At 39.5% G+C, this 20,826-nt stretch overlaps 1 protein-coding gene across 2 annotated transcripts in view; it reads right to left on the bottom strand.

The window, feature by feature from the left end:
* Positions 1-17,829, bottom strand: part of LOC136882139 (UBX domain-containing protein 11) — a 58,212-nt gene extending 40,383 nt beyond the window's left edge. For both annotated transcript variants that reach the window (XM_067154682.2, XM_067154683.2), the window contains exons 1-3: positions 17,710-17,829; positions 10,976-11,107; positions 7,201-7,289 (exon numbers count right to left, since the gene is read on the bottom strand). In XM_067154682.2, coding sequence (XP_067010783.1) covers positions 7,201-7,289; positions 10,976-11,107; positions 17,710-17,826 — 338 coding nt within the window. In that variant the 5' untranslated portion in view covers positions 17,827-17,829. The remainder of the gene's footprint in view (positions 1-7,200; positions 7,290-10,975; positions 11,108-17,709) is intronic.
* Between the last annotated feature and the right edge of the window lie 2,997 nt (positions 17,830-20,826).

Below are 20,826 nucleotides of genomic sequence, written 5' to 3'. Positions count from 1 at the left end.
ATTGGACCCTATGAGGCAGTAAGATCGTAGGATGTTGTAAGGAAAAGAACGTACTCGCCCATACCCTTCGTATAAAATATAATTAGAAAAAAAAAGAAAAGAACAGAAACCTATAGAAAACAGTTCGTAAAAAAGGAACAGAAATACAACTGCAACTTGAATCTTGAACAATAAACCAGAAAGGATATAACAATCTTCTGGATGGTCCATCATAGGATGACTACAAACTTTTCTCGTAATTTCTTTATACAGAGCTACTGGAGGCAACCTGATAGAAAATTAACACATTGCAACATTAAGGATAAAAGAAATTTTAAAACAAGAAAACCTCCAAACAAAAGGTGGCCTCGTGTAACTCAGAGGCATAAATGAAATAGCCCAAACTAAGATCCGAGGTGATTTCCTGGCAGGATAAGAACATTTATATTTCGCGAAATTTAAGAAGAAAGGCCGAAACACACGAAGTTAAATTTAGAAAGAAAAAACAAAATCACATATTACAACATTTTAAGATAATTAAACGTGCTTACCTTAGGGTAGGTTGGCCCCGTAGGCCCGGACCGCACGCACCACGCGTCCGACCTCTTCGAAGATCGAAAGCGAAAGACAACAAGAAAACGGTAGCACACGCGTACCTCACATCATACCGGAAATCGTTCGATATCAAACCGCCAATCGGAAAACACCTCCATGTTAAACCAATTACAACACTTCTAATTACAACCAATCACAAAAACCCTAACTTTATATGGGCATCAAGCAAACGACAAGCCATGAAGAAATTGCTGACGCAACAATTGAACCATCAATTTCTTACACGTGTCGTATAGGGAGTTCATTTTTAAACTGGACCAAAATTTTAAAACATAAAATCAGCAAAACAAATTATACAATCTTCAAGTTTTCTAGTTATCACTAGAATAATTGAAACAATCAAATAAATGTCTTAAATATCTTGAGGCATTTTTTAAAAAGTTCTTTAACAGTCTTATCCAATAATCTTTTGGCCTAGGAGGAAAAAAAACACAACTTTCTTGGGATACACAAAACATAATACAATTTTTCTTCATATGTCCAAACAGTTTGTTTCTAAATAATTTTCTTTCAAAATAATTTTCGGATAGTCTTTGCTTAGAAAAAAAAAAAAAAAAATCTCGAGATACACAAAACATTTTCACACAATCTTCTTCATCGAAACACCAAGTGGCTACATTTTTCCAACATAATTTTCAAACAAATTTTCACCGAGAAAACAAATAAAATTACAATTTCTTGATGTATAGAAAACACTCTTGAGATCGCCGTCCAGTAGTTCTATTCATCCAGAATGAAAACTTAAAACGTTTTCTTGCATCTCGGATACCACATCACCCACTACGGGTTACAGAAATCACCCAGAACAAATTGAGCTGCTTTTCTTTGGATTTTTTCCAGTTCTTGAATCAAGTAATTCTGGTGAGGGTCCCATACACTGGAACCATACTCTAGTTTTGGTCTTACCAGAGACTTATATGCCCTCTCCTTTACATCCTTACTACAACCCCTAAATACCCTCATAATCATGTGCAGAGATCTGTATTCTTTATTAACAATTATATTTACGTGATTACCCCAACGAAGGTCTTTTCTTATATTAACACCTAGGTACTTACAATGATCCCCAAAAGGAACTTTCACTCCATCAACACAGTAATTAAAACTGAGAGGAGTTTTCCTATTTGTGAAACTCACAACCTGACTTTTAACCCCTTTTATCATTGTACCATTGCCTACCGTCCATCTCACAACAGTATCGAGGTCACTCTGCAACCGCTCACAATCTTGTAACTTATTTATTACTCTGTACAGAATAACATCATCTGCAAACAGCCTTATCTCTAATTCTACTTCTTTACACATATCATTGATGTATATAATAAAACATAAAGGTCCAATAATACTGCCTTGAGGAATTCCCTTCTTAAGTATTTCAGGGTCAGGCCTACTCTAATTCTCTGAGTTCTGTTTTCTAGAAATATAGCCACCCATTCAGTCACTCTTTTTTCTAGTTCAATTGCACTCATTTTTGCCAGCAGTCTCCCATGATCTACCCTATCAAATGCCTTAGATAGGTCAATCACAATACAGTCCGTTTGGCCTCCTGAATCCAGGATATCTGCTATATCTTGCTGAAATCCTACAAGCTGAGCTTCAGTCAAATAACCTTTCCTAAACCAAAACTGTCTTCTGTCAAACCAGTTATTAATGTCGCAAACATGTCTAATATAATCAGAAAGAATGCTTTCCCAAAGCTTACATACAATGCAGGTCAGACTGACTGGCCTGTAATTTTCAGCTTTATGTCTGTCACCCTTTCCTTTATACACAGGGGCTACTATAGCAACTCTCCATTCATTTGGTCTAACTCCTTTAACCAAACAATAATCAAATAGGTATTTCAGATATGGAACTATATCCCAAGCCATTGCTTTTAATATATCCCCAGAAATCTTATCAATTCCAGCTGCTTTTCTAGTTTTCAACTTTTGTATCTTACTGTAAATGTCATTGTTATCAATGGTAAATTTTAATACTTCTTTAGTATTACTTACGTCCACTATCTGGACATTATCCTTGTAACCAACAAACTTTACGTACTGCTGACCGAATACCTCTGCCTTTTGAAGATCCTTGCATACACACTCCCCTTGTTCATTATTGGTTCCTGGAATATCCTTCTTTGAACCTGTTTCTGCCTTAAAGTACTTATACATACCCTTCCATTTTTCACTAAAATTTGTATGATCACCAATTATGCTTGCCATCATGTTATCCTTAGCTGACTTCTTTGCTAGATTCAATTTCCTAGTAAGTTCCTTCAATTTCTCCTTACTTCCATAACCATTTCCAAATTTATTTCTTTCGCTTGATGTAGTATGATGAAGTCAAAATAAGTCTGACATTGAACAGTTTTATGTAATAAAAGAGAATGATAATGTTATTAAAAGTTTCTTCTGTTTCTTAACATTTGTTTCACGTAAAAATGAAATGAAATAAAAATGTACTTCTATGCTAATGTTTATGTACATGACCCTCAGCATAATTTCTAAAAATCAAGGCAGTCCTTTCACAGTTACATCAGTCCATTTTTTTTTTTTTATCCACGCTTTGAGAGGAGTTCTCAGATAATTAATTTCCAGGAAGTGTGCAAGATACAAGTTTTGTGCCTCTCTACAGATGGTGCATCGTAATTCTTCTTAGACACTATCGGTTATTTCTTCACCCTCGATTATGATATTGTCATAAACTTCTTCATCCATATGGGAAAAATGAAAATCCTCACTTACGTCATTCATCAAAATTTTGAACACTTTCTCACTAAATAATACTTCAGCACGACTGTGAGTGGCCATGTTCATCAGCTAGCAGTTGATTCACAAAAGCCGTAGACATTCACCTACAAAAACTAAGTTTATGGAATTTCCCATGAGGATACGAACAAGCGCAAATTTCAATAACGTAGTCAATAGACAGCAGATAGCATGCATATGTTTCTGAACCATTGCTCAAGCAGACGATGAGTTAGGACATCAGACTGAGGATATTTTTATTGAACCACCGGATGGTAATGCTGATACAGATGAAGATTCAGCCAATGAAGATGAGGGAGGAATGGTTCATAACCTAACTGGACATGAACTGCGTGCTGCAGCTGAAATATGCTTAGCAAACAACGAACGTATTGGAGGAGATTATGAACCCCTTGAAATTTCCTCTAGTACTTTCTCACCATCCATGCGGCCTACGGAGAAAAATCAACAACAGCAGCAGCAGCAGCAGCAGCAGCAGTGACAACAACAGCAACAACAACAACCTGAAAAACAAGCTCCTGAGTGGATTCTGGAGAGATTAGCCAACCCAGCTATTTATGAATGGATTGATGGTGACGTGTTGATGTTCCATGCCCTCCTCCTGACTACACAACCTATTCAAATATGTCCTGTGTTGATTTATTTGAACTGTTTTTTGATGATGAAACACTAGAATACCTTGCTGAAGAGTGTAAACGTTATGCACAGTACCAAAATGAAATCAACCCTGAAATAACAGTGCCAGAACTGTGATGCTTCTTTGCTATTTTGTTTCTAAGTGGGTACAATCCTTTGCCTTCAAAGAGGATGTACTGGGAAGCTAGTGAAGATGTTAACAATGTCCTTGTCAGCAATTCAATGAGGAGAAATCGCTTTCTTCAGATACAGAAATTTCTCCACTGTGCACACAACACAAAACCAAATGTTGAAGACAAGATGTGGAAGATGCGACCACTGATGGACAGAATAAAGAAAAAATGCCTAACTAATTTTGTTCCAACTGTGCCATTGTCGTATGATGAATCAGCGATTAGGTACTATGGACACCATGGTTGTAAACAATTTATACGCGGTAAACCGATAAGGTTTGGCTACAAAATGTGATGCCTAAACACAAGTGATGGATATTTGATGGACTTTGACCTGTATCAGGGCAAAAACCCGTGTGGTGACAGTGACTATGACAGACTATTTGGTAAAGCTGCATCTCCGTTAGTGCTTATGCTGGATGAACTGCCTAATAAACTTATTCCGTACAACATTCATATGGACAATTTATTCACATGAATAAATCTATTCAGTTATCTCAGGCATTTAGGATACGGCGCAATTGGTACAATAAGAGAAAATCGCATACCCAAGTCATGCCCCTTGCCAGACAAGAAAGCTTTCTCTAAAGAGCCCCGCGGGAAGTTTTATCACACTATTGAATGCAACAATGGTATTGCTTTTGTATGATGGAAGGATAATGCTGTTGTCACCATAGTCTCTAACGGTACTGCAGTGGCTCCAGTAGGAAATGTGAAGAGATATTCCCAGAAAGACAAGAAAAATGTTATGGTTCCTCGTCCAGTCTGTATCGCAAAATATAACCCTGGTATGTGAGGAACAGACATAATGGATCAGGGTATTGGTCAATACTGTGTCAGTATTCGTGCAAAAAAATGGTACTGGCCTATTTTCACTTGGCAGTTGGATATCGCCATTGTGAACGCATGGTTCCTTTACCGCAAGAATCACAAGGGCACATCATAACTTGACTTCCGTAGAGAAGTTGTTCAAGTGTATCTAAAACGCTATGGTGTCCCACAAAAGATTCCTGGGAGAGTAAGTGTTGCCTGAAATACAATGCCAGCTTTGAGATTTGAAGGACTCAATCACTTTGTTGCAAACTGCAATAGGAGAAGATGTGCCAATGAAGGGTGCAGAACAATGTGTCTGAAGTGTAATGTAGGCTTATGCGTAACATGTTTTGCTACATACCATACTCAGTGAGCTATGTCAACAGGTTGGAACAATATTAACAATTTATTGTACCCTGTACAATGATAGCAGTGTAACCGCCCAGTGATACCATATGGTATCAGCTAATATCTCATAAAATAAATTCTTGTTTGAAAATATTGTGTTATTTTTCCAATTCGTATACCCTAACCATCACAAATTAATGAAAATATAATTAAAGTAGGAACATTTTTTTCTGGGCGCTAATGGGTTAGATACCAAGCGCTGTTTTGGGGAGATGCCCAAAATAGCGCCTTGCTACAAGCTGCTCTTCTGTGTACAATGTTCTACTGTATGGAGTTGAGTCCTGGACTTTAAAGCTGCGTACTGCAGTATTTAGAAAATCCTCTGGATTGCTGGAGTCATCAATATGAAAGTGCTGCGTCGCATGAACAAGAAGATGTAAATACTTGAGATTGTCTAGAAGAGGAAGCTTCAACATGCACAGCTTTGTACAGTTGGTCATCCAGCGTACAGGGTCCAGATCACAGACTAGAAAATATCCAGCCATGGTGCTAGCTCAGTTCAGGTTTGCTGTTAAAGTCCAACATTCTTGGAGGACACAGCACTTGAAGATGGAGAGTGGTGGTTTCGACCAAAGAGAGACAAGGGCCGCGAGAATGTGAAAATAAAAAAACTCCCTAGGCGTCTCAAACCTAGTACCACTGGAGTTGAAAAAGAACAAAATTTAACCAAGGGAGGTCAGATAGTATAGATGAAAGTGAGGAGCCTATGACAAGTAAGTCAAAGCAATGCCAGAGCTCAGCTAAGGGGTGTGTGCTCACCAACCCATGCTGCCGCCACACCCCCAACTTCAGAGTCCCTGGGGCCCTTTTAGCCACCTCTCATGACAGGTATGGGAACTGTGAATGTCATTCTAGCACCCCTACCCAAAGGGGGATGAAGCAGGAGGATTTTTTGTTTGTTTGGGGCGTCAACCTACAGAGATCTTTTGCCCCTACTTGCACCATTTGATATGAATCTGCATGTAATTGGAATGGAGGAAGTGTAGAGTGTTGAATGTGAGGAAAGGAACATTAAGGATGCCACAAACAGCTAGTCCCCAGGACCGGGATATTAATCATTTACAATTAAAACCCCTGACCCAGCCGGGAATCGATCCCGGGGCCACCAGGTGACAGGTGGACGTGTTGCCCCCTACACCGCAGGGCCGGACAAGAAGGAGGATAGAACTAAGAGCACATCAGAATACTGCAGTGTATTACACAGAGTAACCATATGGTTGCACCCAGATAAAGAATGTTAATACTTACATGTTTCTTACTCTGGTTTTGAGTAAATAGCATCAAATGCTCCCTCCTCTTAAAAACCATTACAGACTTGAATCCGAACTCCATCTTCCCCATTCCCTCCATGTCAGTTATAAAGATGTGATGTCATTGTTGCCTACATTGCACAATACGTAAGTGTGTACGAGACACAATAACCGTTTGCTCAGCGCGACTTCCACATACCGCGAGGCCCTCACAGTCCATACAAACACTACTCTACTAATCAGTTTTTTAAAACAAATGTTTAAAATATTAATAAATACTTAATACTTCATGCATTAAACATATTATCAGAATGAAGGAATTTTCATGTCTGTCGTATCTCCGTATCATGGAGAATGACAGGAGGGTCCATCAAGGTCTTCTAATTCTAAAAATCATACTTTCAGCGCCATTTTTGTGATCTGTGAAGATCTGTGAAGTGTACTTTGCTTGTTAAAGAGTTCCAACACATGTTCGGTCACGGTCGAACCGTTGAAGCTTCGTGCCTTGACGATGACTTTCTAAGCTGCAAGGAAGGAGAGCATACGAGAGTTCATTAAACTAAAACTCACTTGGTAAAGCTGCTTGTGGTTTCTTTTCCCTTTTTGCTGTCAGCTTTCTTTCCTCCAACCCAAGTGAGATCATAGTCAGCCAAGAACTCCTAATGCAAAAGAACAAACAAGAAAAAATCAAATCATTTTTAGAGAGGTAGCAAATGCTGACTTGGCAAGAACAAATAAGCATGCATCAAACATCATCCACATTCCATTTTAACAAAACATGTAATGTTCAAAGCTTTTGGCTGTCTGTCTCTGTGAACCTTTTTCCCCATTTTAGCCTCTGAGAGGCTTGGCTCTTGGTGTGATTTCTGGTTCATTGCTTGTTATTGACAGTGAACTGTGGTGATATTTGTTTAATAGGAAGTACAGTTGCTATTATCTCTAATCAGAGGGGAAATTGGAAGAGATCCGATACCTCCAAATAATCAAAGTATCAGCAAAATAAAGGTAAGGGCCATGACTCTCTGGGCTACGCAAACCTAATATTGTCGGGGTCGGAAGGGAACAAGACTTGACCAAGGGAGCCGGGACAGGAAAGAAGGAAGCGATGAGCCTGACACAAATGCCACACTCAGCTAGTGGAAACCGTGGTCACCAACCCACGCTCCAAGCCCTTGCTCCATCTTTCAGTTGTCTCTAGGAGTTGGACCAGTGCGATAGAAATGAAACTTCCAAGGATGATCAGAGCTACTGTCTATAGCATGACAACATGAGTGATTCCTCTTTTGTGCTAAGAAAAGTAAGGAATATGTTTGAGTTTGTGGAATGTGTTGTTGTGTTGTTCATTTGTGGAATAAACTGTCTTATGAAACTTTAAAATAGAACTAGCACTATATTTCTACAGTGCGTTTGCTAATTGGTCATTCATTCATGAGTCATGGAAACCTGTCTGGTCTAACTTGTCAGCATACTCCAGCTTGGCCGTGTTCAGAGAGACCATATTTCACAACGACTCTTCTCAAAACATTTCTTTAACCTGGTACCATCAAATCAGCTTCAGTAATTCATTTTGATTTTTTAATTTTTTAATTCCAACAACCAAGTACTAAAGGTTACATTTAGTTATCTCAGAATTTTTGTAATTTGAAATTTGTAAGCTAATGCATGTTCTATCCGCTTTCATATATGATATGGAAACAAAGTTCAGATTATGTTTTAAGTGCACCTCCTTCCGTATGTTAAGTTTCGTGGTGGATGTAACTGCATTTTAAATAATTTTGTCATGTTTCACGCATATTTGAAATGTTTTTTAACCATAAAAAGTATAATAGCTGAATACGAGGTGGTGGATCATTGACCTCTTTCCACGACTCTTTTTTGTATATGGTTTCCACCTCCCCTTGTCATCTTCCACTTTCTTCCCTAATCTTTTTCTGTCACCTCTCTGCTCTGTTTGTAATTCTGTCTGCTTTCATTTTTTCGACGTGCCTCTGTCTTCCTTCTGAACTACTTGTGAGGATGTGGTGGTTACTGTTCGTGTCTCACTGGAACATCTTTCCATACCAAAGTCTTAAAACATCATTTTTCTGTCCATGAGTCATCGTATAAAGTGTCCTGTGGCATGTTGTAATATTGAAATACAGTAACACTAGTAAAGACAGTGGATCGTTGGTTTACACTGCAGACTGCAAAGTTTCTTTTTGTCAAGCATGCAGTAAACAAATTGTGTGTGGAAAGAAGAAGCTTCAGTTAGGCCAAAATTCAACTACGAATCAACATGTTGCAGCTAAAAAGGAAACAAAGCTCCTCAAAATAAATGTTATCGACACAACAACACCCATCTTCATCTAGCTTGAAAATTTAGTTTTACAGTGATTTATGCTACTCACTAATTGCACCAAATATACCATGGAATTCACTTAGCAATTGCACATTCCACAATTTCCTAGATAAATATTGCAATCACACCATTCCAGATGAATCAACACTAAGATAAAACTACCTGGAGTAACCAAACAGGATACAGTAGTTTTACAAGAGAGATGGGAAGGAGATTGAGTGCAAGAGGGTTCTATTCAAGGGCAGAATTCTAGCCAGTTATCTTAGTGAAATCAGTATAAGTCACTGCGGGGAGAACAGCAGAGAGAAGATGAGGAATAGGGAATTGTTGCAGAGGAGGGGAGAAGTAGGAGGAAAGGAGAAAAGGCAGGAAAGGGAAATGTAGAGTAGAAGACAGCAAAAGAGGGGTGTAACAGGGTCATGGGAGGGAGAAAAGGGAGAAGCAAGTAGATTCTGCAGTCATCAGAAAAGATACGGGAGGGGGTTGAGGCTCTGGTCATGGGGGATCTGTTATGAGGCATGTGGGGAAAATGTGTGGAGGAAAGGGAATCAGGGTAGTGTTATCCAGGATTAAAGTTAAGGCAAATGTTGAAGAAAGCAGAAGAGAAGGAGGATGGTACACTGGTACCAACAATTAGGGCAAGCAGGTATCAGTAGCAACATAGTTGGGGATGTATGGGATCTAGTTAATGCAACAGGGGAGAAGTTTAGATTGTTATCAGTGGAATACTGTGTAGATGACCGACCGACCGCCCGTCTGAAAGGTGATCAGATTCTGAAGTGGGGATGTTAGAAACTGGGTAGATAGGGATCTGTGCAAAGATGGCCTGCACTTCAACTACAATGGTTTGTTTAGAAGGGTTATAAGGAGGTGCATTCAGGGAACTGGAAGTCAAGTAAGGATGACATAAAAATGTCAAACTGTAGGAGTATTGTAAAGAAAGGAATATAATTGAGACATAATCCATCTGATAGCTGCCCCAATTAGAGAATCAAAAGATAGGCCCCTAATCAGTTCATATGAACAATATTTCTTTTATCTGATGTTTGTATGTGAACGGGACTTGAGTTAAAACTGCCAACTATTAGGCGGATTCAGACTTTATTGGAAAACGACAATCCAGTACATGGTATTTCAAGACAGGGAGTACAGATGGTGTCTGACAATCACCAATGAATTTTTGAACACACAGGATTTTGTTTATTCTTAGGAAGTGCAGTTTCTCATTTAAAATTGTCCCTCCAGCACCAGTCGTAAGTTCAATGACTTCCCATGTTATCATCAACATTTCAACGAAGTGCGCCCCTCCTCTCGACAGCTTCTCAGTACAGACTAGCACGATATTGGCAGCTATCAGAACCATTTCATCATTGAGGGAAGAGAGAGCGTGCTCCGGTATTGCAGATTTTTCTGGTTGGATTAGATGACAGTGATGCATTGTACGTTAAGCCTGGTGTTAACGCTGTGTTTGGTGGAAGGGACAGGGTTCTGAGTGTAACTGCTGGTGATCTTGCCAATCCTCTCTCTACTTCTCGTCAGATTGTGCAGCCCTCTTGATCTCCACTTCACTCTGGTACAGTGTCCTCATCAACGCCCATGTCTTCGTCTGTACTGAAAAGCTGTGGAGTTAATGAAACATGACAACAGATTCAACAGGAAAGAAGAGAGGCTACAGGCCACCCTGGATTGTACACCACACAAATCCTTCTCACTGTTATAAAAGTACATGCATGCAGCAGTCTGCGCCATTTAATTTTGTCTTGATGAAGGCTACCAAATGTCTACAGGGTTATAATATCAGCACAGTGTAATATTCAAGAAAAACATCAAAGCTCATTAAAGAGAAGACTAATAGTGGAAACAAAATGATGGTATGAACAAGTAATTGGTGGCATGGCTTAATTAATTACAGTCCATACTGTTTTCTTTGAAAGATGATATTTGTTGCTTGTTTGCTTTAGCAGCACAATCACAGTCATGACTGTAGCCAATATAATGTGAACTTACCTGCATCTCTGAGAGTTGCTTCTCCAAGGCCGTGCACTTGGCTAACAGCTCATCATAGGGCAAACCATTTACAGTGCATGGACAAGCTTTCTTCTCTGTTTCCTTAGCAAGTTGTTCTTCAAGACTGGAAATCTAACAGGAAACAACAGTTATGATTCATACAACGTGCCTAGGATTATACGACCCTCCCAGCCAAGTCGTACATCCCACTGATAGTTTTCGTTTCACATCTCACTGATTTCCATATATATAAGGCCTTTTTCTGTGTTAGTGGTAAGAAATGGTATTTCTTGCTTATACATGTTACAGTTGTACCAGTGCGGCCAGTATCCAGTAATCGTGAGATAGTGGGTTCAAGCCCCACTGTCGGTAGCCCTGAAGATGGTTTTCCGTAGTTTACCATTTTCACACCACGCAAATGCCGGGGCTGTACCTTAATTAAGACCACGGCCGCTTCCTTCCAATTCCTAAGCCTTTCCTATTCCATTGTCGCCGTAAGTCATACCTGTGTCGGTGCGACGTAAAGCAAATAGCAAGGGTTGTACCCAAACTACTTCTCAGTACACGGACTCATCCATTCAACATTCCATGCATGCGCTGTGCTGCAAACAATAGTGTTGTCAATGAAAGAATGGTCAAACGGTTCGTCCCCACAAAATTCAAAAGTGCATCACAACCCCAGCAATGTTTTATTTTATTTTTTTATGTTGCACCGACACAGATAGGTCTTATGGCAACGATGGGATAGTATATTGGTAGGAGCGAGAAGGAAGCGGCTGTACCATTGATTAAGGTTGTGCGCATTTACATCTCGTAGACAGCTTTCAAAATGGCGCCGAGTGAAGGTATGGCCCGTCTGATCTATAAGATGCAAGGAATAGATATCTAATGCGATATTATATGAAGGCCATACACGTCACAGAACGGTCATATATTGAAGGCACTACGGACAGTGGACTGTCAAATGAATTTTTTTTACGAAAAAAAAAGAAGACAACGGATTGTTAAAAAACTCCATCTTGAAAATTTTCATCGGAGGGTGCAGACGCAATTGGCGAACGCGCTAAGTAATTTGAAGAAGACGGAAAAATTTAGTAGAAGTACTTGAGAAAAAGGGATCGTCGTAGTAAAGAAACGACGTAATTCACCAGCCAACGAAAGAAAGCCGATAAAAAAATATATAAATAAGCAAGATACGACGAAATACGCGTGGGAGGATCTCGACAGCAACTGAGCTACATTCCACAAGGAAGAAGCAAGTGAAACCTAGGAGAAAGATTCTCATACGGGAAGAAGACTATCTGAATTTAGTTTCAAGAGAAGAAGAACAATTTTTTTCGACATTTGCGGGAAGCAGCCGATATATATACGCAGAACTTAAACCCGACGAAATTAAATTCACCTCTGAGAGCAGCAAAGGAAATAATAATTGAGGAATTATTATCGTCGAATGGAACATACCATGGCTATTTACTGCTCTGAAATCTGCATTTTTGTTGCTAACAGAAGTAGCATGATGATGTCTTGCTAAATACGCATGATGGACCGAGCTGGGGGAGCAGTACATCCTTACTGGAAGACCAACCCACGATGAGGAAGTCAATGGGAAACCAGACCACTAACACATGATGAGGAAGGCAATGGGAAACCAGACCACCAACCCATGATGAGGAAGGCAATGGGAAACCAGTTGACCAACCCATGATGAGGAGGCCGAGGACCTACCAGGCGACCAACCCATGACCTGATCTCAGAGCCAACTACATCCGAGTGGAGGCGGAACAGCTGGACCAGATGTAACGATAAGCGAGCTAAGTCATTTACATTACTTAATTACATAGTTTTTGGTTCGCGTACACAGGTGCTTTTGGCATGTGCCGATAAGTTGGTTATAGAAACCGTGGAATTTAAAGTGCAAGTGAATAATGACAGTGATGTGTGAGATATTTAAGTCCATAGTAATACGATTAAGCAGTGTAGAATAAGATTCTTGTATGTTATATATATCCATCACCGCATTTTGGTCAGAATAACTCGTGAGTAACTACAAGTGGAAAGAAGTGTCTTTAATAACAGCTGATAGTAATGACATTGAGGAATTGCAATGAATTCATATTTGTTATGCTATATGTCTACGTCACGTTGGTATGCGCGGTGGTAATGAATGCATAGAATCACGTACTCTTTGCTTCGCAATAAGTGCATTGAACTCAGCTTTAGGGTTATGATAAATAGCGATATTGAAATGCGTTTATGAGAAAGGAATTGTGGCATTTTGACATGGTAAAGTGAAGATAATCGCGACATGTTGTTATGGAGGCTATGATAGTTAAGATGTTAAACGAATGTGGAAATATGATTACAATAGTGGTAACTCGACGAAGTATGTTGTTGTATATGAAATGCAAAGATTTATTAATGTATTACGTAGAGGCCAAGGAGTGCCTGCAGCTTAGGATATGCCATGCCACACTTATTATAGGGAAGTAATAATGTGAAAGGATACAGTTACGTGAAATTGACCACACCGCAGAGATGAGCTAAACCAAGGTATGGATGGAATTCATTGAAGTAGAATTGAATTTATGACGGGATTATATGTCAATTGTAGATGCTTTGTTCCAATTACGAGAATATTATCATATGTTTTATGACGATGATCTTGACCAAATGCATTCAGGATACCCATAAATGCGGTGATATATTCCCATGTACAAATACGTATTATTTACATTACGACTGCGCATAAGAATTCAGTAACTTGCCTAAACGAGAAATGTTATGGAATATAACAGAGAGAGGGCATATTGAGCCTCAAATACGTGTGTATGTCGACCCAAAACTTATGTTGAAGTTAGATAGATAGCTTATTTATCCTGAAACGGAGTTTGTTGGAATTTACATTCTTTCAATAATCGATGGTTAGGGAAATGATAGGCTAGGAGCCAGGTTTAACAGGCACTAGGGGAAATGCCTTAGTCCGTAAATCGTTAGCCATGCGCAACATTGAAGAAAGAACAAATAAATGAGTTCAGATTTATGATTTACAACGTATAATTTAAATATTATTCATAATTCAAATATAATTGAGATATATAGTTCGAAGTTATAATTCAGAATTATTTTCAAGCTTAGATCTATTTGTTGATCTTACATTCACTTCAGATTAACTGTACGTCTACTCAGATCTATTTAGCTTAGGTTTATAATGAAACTGAGCAATCCTAACAACATAATGACATTGGTGTCATCTTAAGGACTTGATTTCAAGGAAGACCGTAGGAATCCAGTGATTAATTGTAAATATTTGTATCCGATTTTGAATTCATGACGGAACTGATGTACATAACTTAACGTTATATTTATTTTCTTTTTCTACGAGCCAGCGCTGACTCTGAACTTTACTTGTAAATAATACCAGACAAATACTACCCCAAATCAGATTACATTTTCATAGGGCATCTGTTTATTCAATAAATACTATTATTGTGCTTTTCTATAATTTGGTGTGTTATGAATTCTTTCATCTTGACATAGTTGATAAGTTAGTTGATAAGATATGCGAACTAACGAATGGGTATTTACCCAATTTGAATATATTGAGTTCTCACGTCGTTGGTACCTTAGTTAGGAGAAATAATTAATTGATATTATGTCTATATCAAACAACCGCAGATAAGTTTACCGTGGATCGCCATTCTCTTCGACCTCATGTAAAACGAAACCTAGTGTAAAATCTCCAGATTTTACTTGACAATCGGATACCCTGAGAAGAAATTGAGCTGTTGGGAAAAATGTCCAGTCAACGACTGTGTCACAAGGTGAAAAAAAAATTAAATGGCGTATGCTTTTAGTGCCGGGAGTGTCCGAGGACAAGTTCGGCTTGCCAGATGCAGGTCTTATGATTTGACGCTCGTAGGTGACCTGCGCATCTTTATGAGGATCAAATGATGATGAAGACGACACATACACCCAGCCCCCGTGCCAGCGAAATTAACCAATTATGGTTAAAATTCCTGACCCTGCTGGGAATCGAACCTGAGACCCCTCTGGCCAAAGACCAGCACGCTAACCATTTAGTCATAGAGCCGGACGTTGATTAAGGTACAGTCCCATGATATCCCTTGTTTTTATATCCTGAGATGAACCTGCTCAACCAATCTCTTACACAGGTTGCCTGGTGTCAAAATGGGAAATCACAGAAAACCACTTTCAGGACTGCCGACAGGGGGTTTCAAACCCACTATCTCCTGAATGCAAGCTCTCAGCTATGTGATGCAAACCACACAGCCACCGTGCAGATGACCGAAAGACAGACGGCGAATGGACAATCTGGAACATTAGCCCAGATGTTACAGGTGGCTCAATGGGGCTGGCAAGTGCTTTTACCATGTGATACCAAAGATGAAAGAAGTTTTTCAGGCACTGCTGCTGGGAGCTAGACTGTGGTTGTAATTAATAGTTGCCACTAATAAAGAAATAGCCCTCACATCTCAGCCTGAAGCTCTACAGACAGCTTGGCATCACTGAACAAATGTTCTAGTGATCTTTCCTCACTGAGCCAGAAGGTTCAAACCGACTCACCCCATGATCCTCACTTTGACACCACTGGCTCCATAAACATCACATACCTTCATCTCAGACAGTAACAAATATGTTCTAGTCCATACCTAGACATGTATCTGGGCTTAATGTGAAATGTTCATAAGACTGCACCTCTCATCAAAAGTTAAGAAAGACACAAAATGGTTAACTCTAGGACAGAATTTTTCTTTCTTTCTATTTACGTTACGTTGCACAGACACAGAGAAGTCTTATGGTAATGATGGGATAGGAAAGGGCTAGAAGTGGGAAGCAAGTGAGCATGGCCTTAATTAAGGTGTAACCCTAGCATTTGTTTGGTGTGAAAATTGGGGACAGAATTGTCAGCCTACCTAGAAGGCCGGCTATAGGTCAGTTTGACCTATCTCTTGTATTAATATCCTGAGATGAATCTGCTCAAGCAATCTCCTACACAGGTGATACAATGGAATTCCTACAGTCTGACAACAATCAACAGCCATAAACAAGAAAGAAAGATCGGACATTTGAGGACTTTAAAGTATGAAGGCTTTCACGGCCGGTGTCAATATAATAAAAATCTTTCGAGCATTTTCCACGGCATAATAGCCCGGAAGATTTTTATTATATTTGAGGACTTGTCAGAAGAGTTGGATATTTGAAAATGTATCTTCTTCAGTGATGTCTTCCCTTGTGATTGAGGCGGATTGCTGAGGGTGCAAACAGTTTTCTTCAACATTTCTTTTTTTTTTTTTTTAATCCAAACTGAAACTCCTCCTGCTTAAATGCATCACAATCTATCCAAGAGTTTATTGCGTATAGGTCCAAAATGTTGCAGATCAAATGAACAGGCCATCTCCTGGTTCCATCTCAAGTGGAGTATTTGCATGCTCACAATAGTTTCTGTTTTCTTCTTCTCTCAATTCCTTACCTGCATATCGGAGTGAAGATGTTATTGTCCCCAGTATCATCTTTGCCTATTGTTCTTGACTAAGGAGGGAACCTTTTCTCATTGTGCTGATGATGCTGGTCAACTTCTCTGCTAAGTAGTTCCATATATATTCAGGTACATGTTGATCACGAGTTTTAGTTTCATCTTTCTCCAGGGAGGGGAAGTCATTTGACATCAGCAAATAACCAGTACTTGATTCCAAATTTGTCTGGTTTGCCTGGCATATATTGCAGTTTGTTAAGTACAGTTGCTCGTCACAAGTTACATTTTCTCCTGGACTGAAACAGCATTGGGAGTTCTTTATACAGGGTGGACCAGGTATATGAGCGTTAGAGCTTTGGTCATACCGATAGGTAATTTGAAAAAACATATATCAATATCTTGCACTGTTGTAATTTAATCAGCTGCTGAACTTAGTCAATCAGATCACTTGGCAGGCAATTTGAGATGGGCTTATGACGGGCTTGAGAGTGCCGAAAGAAGAAATAAACTTCTATCTATGCTGCCTGTGCCAGTTTACCAGAGTGATTTATGATTGAATTTTAATTAAACACCAACATTGTACATTGTACCACACGGAGACCTCTGCCGGGTTCGAAGCTGTGATCTTCACATAAGGATGCTGATCCACAGAGGAAGTTCACTACAAGATGGAAGCGCCTGCCATCTAGAAATGTCAGCAAGTAACAATGAGTGCAAAATAAAGTATTGACTGTATTTCCCCACATTTGCATATATCTTGGCAAAAGTTCTAAGTTACAATCCTCCCCATTTATCCGGGCTTAGGACTGGCACTGTAACAGATGAAAATCAAGAGTAACAACTGGAATTCTATGTGATAAGAGAATGCTATTGATCCTCCAGGGTAAAGTCTGTAGGGGCACCTTACTGTTTGCTTTAGAGACAGTTTCAGTGACCAAAACTTTCAAAAGAAAATTAGAGGTCACAGAAATGAAAATTCTGTGTTGTTCATGGGAACTGACAAGGCCACAGGGAGTAAGGAATCACGATAACACTGGTAAGGCCATGTTGTGACACATTGCTGGAGAGAGTGGTAGAGGAGGCCATGAACACACTGGAGGGAGACTACAAGATGAGCGTTGACGAAGTGCCAGTCTGTAATCGAGCGGTATGAAGAAGGGACCCTCCCTCCTAAGCAGTACTTAATGCAGGAGAACAACAGATCCTGTGAACTTGGCATCACAACTCCTGTCACACTCACCTTTCCTTGTAACTCAGCAATCTGAGCGTCCTTGCAGCCATGTTTTTCTTCAGAGGAGATCAGCTGCTGCTTGAGTCTTTCCAGACGGCTGTCACTTCTCTGCAGCTCCTTGTTCATGAAGAGCAGTAGATCTTCATCACTCACAGCTGGATGATAAATACACACAAGGATTTCTTTCAAAACAGAGTGAAGACGAGTTTATCAAATTAGTATTTTAATGCTCTCCCTCACCGTTAGAGGTCGAGCTAACCCATGTAGTTACCACCTGGAATGTTTAAATGGCAAATCAAGTCACACACAAAATGACAGGGATGTGAAAAGGAAGAAGGAATAATTATAATTCCAAAATGCTCGTCAACAAACTCAGCCCGTTATGATTTATGTCACGACACTGATTATATCCAGTTGTTTGTGCTTCAAATGGGATGCCTCGGTTGTCCAACCAGATCTGTGTTATGAACAAATCATCTTTAATGAACTATATTTCTGATGATTCAAACAATGAGATGTTCCCTGATGACATAAATCACAACATTTATTAAATTTTTAGCGCCGTATGAGACATCAAAATGATGTAATTTTAATACAGTAGAATTGAATTTTAAATATTGTTTTTTATGGAATAAATCAACTTGTTTTAATACATGTTCCATTAGATTCTAAGACTGAGTTTCATAATTGTTTTAAGGAACACAATCTGTGAAGATATTTGTCAATATTTTAGATTATGTGGCTGAAGATTACCTCAGTTTCAGGTCGAAACTAGTCCCACAAAGTGTGATGTTTACATAGTTACATCAATAAATTGTACTGATTAGGTGGATTTTCTTTTTCATTCTTGTTGTAATTATTCATATCAATATGAAGATTTTTTTTTTTTTTTTTTTTTGCTAGGGGCTTTACGTCGCACCGACACAGATAGGTCTTATGGCGACGATGGGATAGGAAAGGCCTAGGAGTTGGAAGGAAGCGGCCGTGGCCTTAATTAAGGTACAGCCCCAGCATTTGCCTGGTGTGAAAATGGGAAACCACGGAAAACCATTTTCAGGGCTGCCGATAGTGGGATTCGAACCTACTATCTCCCGGATGCAAGCTCACAGCCGCGTGCCTCTGTGCGCATGGCCAACTCGCTCGGTGATATGAAGACTATTTGATATAATATTTTACATGTGCGCTGATAGACAATTTCCAACAGCATTGAAACTTTTTAAGAAAATGAAAGTTGCAGTGGGGTTCAGTGGTATCAGGTCATCTCCTTAAAATTTTATGGAGTATGGGTTTCAAATCATATGATCCTGAGACTCACTCAGCCTACACCAAAAATGAGTACTAGGTTAACTGCTGTGGACAAAGGCGGCAGGCGTAGAGCTAACCACTCTACCCCATCAAATGCTGAGGTTACGGATAGTGGAAGCCTTTACCTTGCACCCCTCCCAGGGCCTTCATGGCCTGTACAGAGATGAATTTGCTTTGCTTTGGGTTTCAAATATAAAAATGTATTGATGGATGTAAAATGTTAGTGGAATGCAATAACGTTGAAATGGTTTTTCTAAGGACCATTTATGACATAACACAGCACGATAACTCAACTATATTTTATTCAGATGAGACCCATACGGAAGGCATGCTGGGTAATGTAAACTATAGATAAGGGGACTCAGCTTATCATGTATAACGTGGAATCAACATCCACAGGATTCGTACTGTAATACAAATTAATTTTTCACTCCAAATCAGAAAAGAGTTCCACTGATTATCATTCGGACATGAGTTGTTGCAAACTCCGCCACTAGGAATGACTTGAATTTCCTAGTGCCTGTCCCAAGTCCGGTAAAGGAGGAGGGTCAATGGCTGGTTGTTGAGCCTTGGGGGTTGCACTAATGTCAATTGAGTGATGCCATTAAAACTCAAGAAATGCTTTAGTTGACAGTCCATCTGTTAACGTAACCAGCAAATCCTACCCCTCATGGGGATGGGTGAGGGCGAGTATCTGGCGTCTTAAAACTGGGTCCCTCGGCTAAGGTATGGTAACCCTGACAGAAGAGTCCCTGGTCCCCCATGGACTGCAAGAGGACAGCGATCAATTATTGACTATATAATGGTCAATGAAAAGGCAGCAATTTATACACATTGCAAAAATCAGAATTCTTGCTAAATGGAGGAGAAGGCTGAATAGAAATATACAGAGAAACCAAGAAATCTATAAGGTATATTTACTACAGGATGATGGAATGAAGTATTTATATCAAAATCAGTACCAACTGGGTGGACTGAGTAGCTGTTGCCAGTCCCAAGCCCAGGGAAAGGAGGAGGATTGGCTCAATGCTGTAAAATGACAGCCAGAGAACATCTTGAGGCAACCTCTATGGTTCATAACCATGGTTGTAACTCGGAGCTTGCTCCATCCAAGGCTATATGCCTTTGACGGTCAAGAATGGACGGAAATCTTTTCGGTAAATTTCCACCACTTGGTACTAGCCAGGGAAGACTGCTTTCAGATACGGTGGGCAGTTGCTTGAAAGATGAGTCACATGAGTCAGAGCATCTGGAAATACCCAAGACAAATGAACAACTAAACCAAAGATTAAAAGTGAAACAGATAAACTATTTAGCAACACATATCATCAACTCTCTGGCACAGGTGGGAAAATTAAAAATCCTAACTAATGAACTAGACAAACAAGGGATCCTTATAGCAGGACTAACAAGAGATGAGGGATTAAGACCAGGAACCCATGGAATGCCAAGGGTATAGAGTGCACAAAGGCATTCCTGGAGAATGATGAATTGTCCACAACTTGGTACAGTGTACAGGATTCATAGTCAACTTGAAAATAACTGATTTGATAACAGATTTTCAGGCACAATCCCCAAGACTCGTGATGCTGCGTAAGTCTTTTTTAAAACTGTACAACTTATTGATTTGTTTTAATTTTGGAAGTAGATTGTTAAATTCTTTTAACATCATATTTGGTAGTGTTAGTGGAATCTTTGTAAAACTGGTTTGCTGATCTTGTTTTATGGGTGTGAATATCTTTGCTGTATCGTAGTTCTGTATTAACAGAAATCATATTATTTTTATACCTGAACATAAATAAAGCTTCAGAGTATTTAATC

This window comes from Anabrus simplex, chromosome 10, assembly GCF_040414725.1.
Source record: "Anabrus simplex isolate iqAnaSimp1 chromosome 10, ASM4041472v1, whole genome shotgun sequence".
Taxonomy (NCBI): Eukaryota; Metazoa; Arthropoda; class Insecta; order Orthoptera; family Tettigoniidae; genus Anabrus; species Anabrus simplex.
Note: the sequence above shows the minus strand (reverse complement) of the source record. Positions and strands in the feature narration are given on the sequence as shown.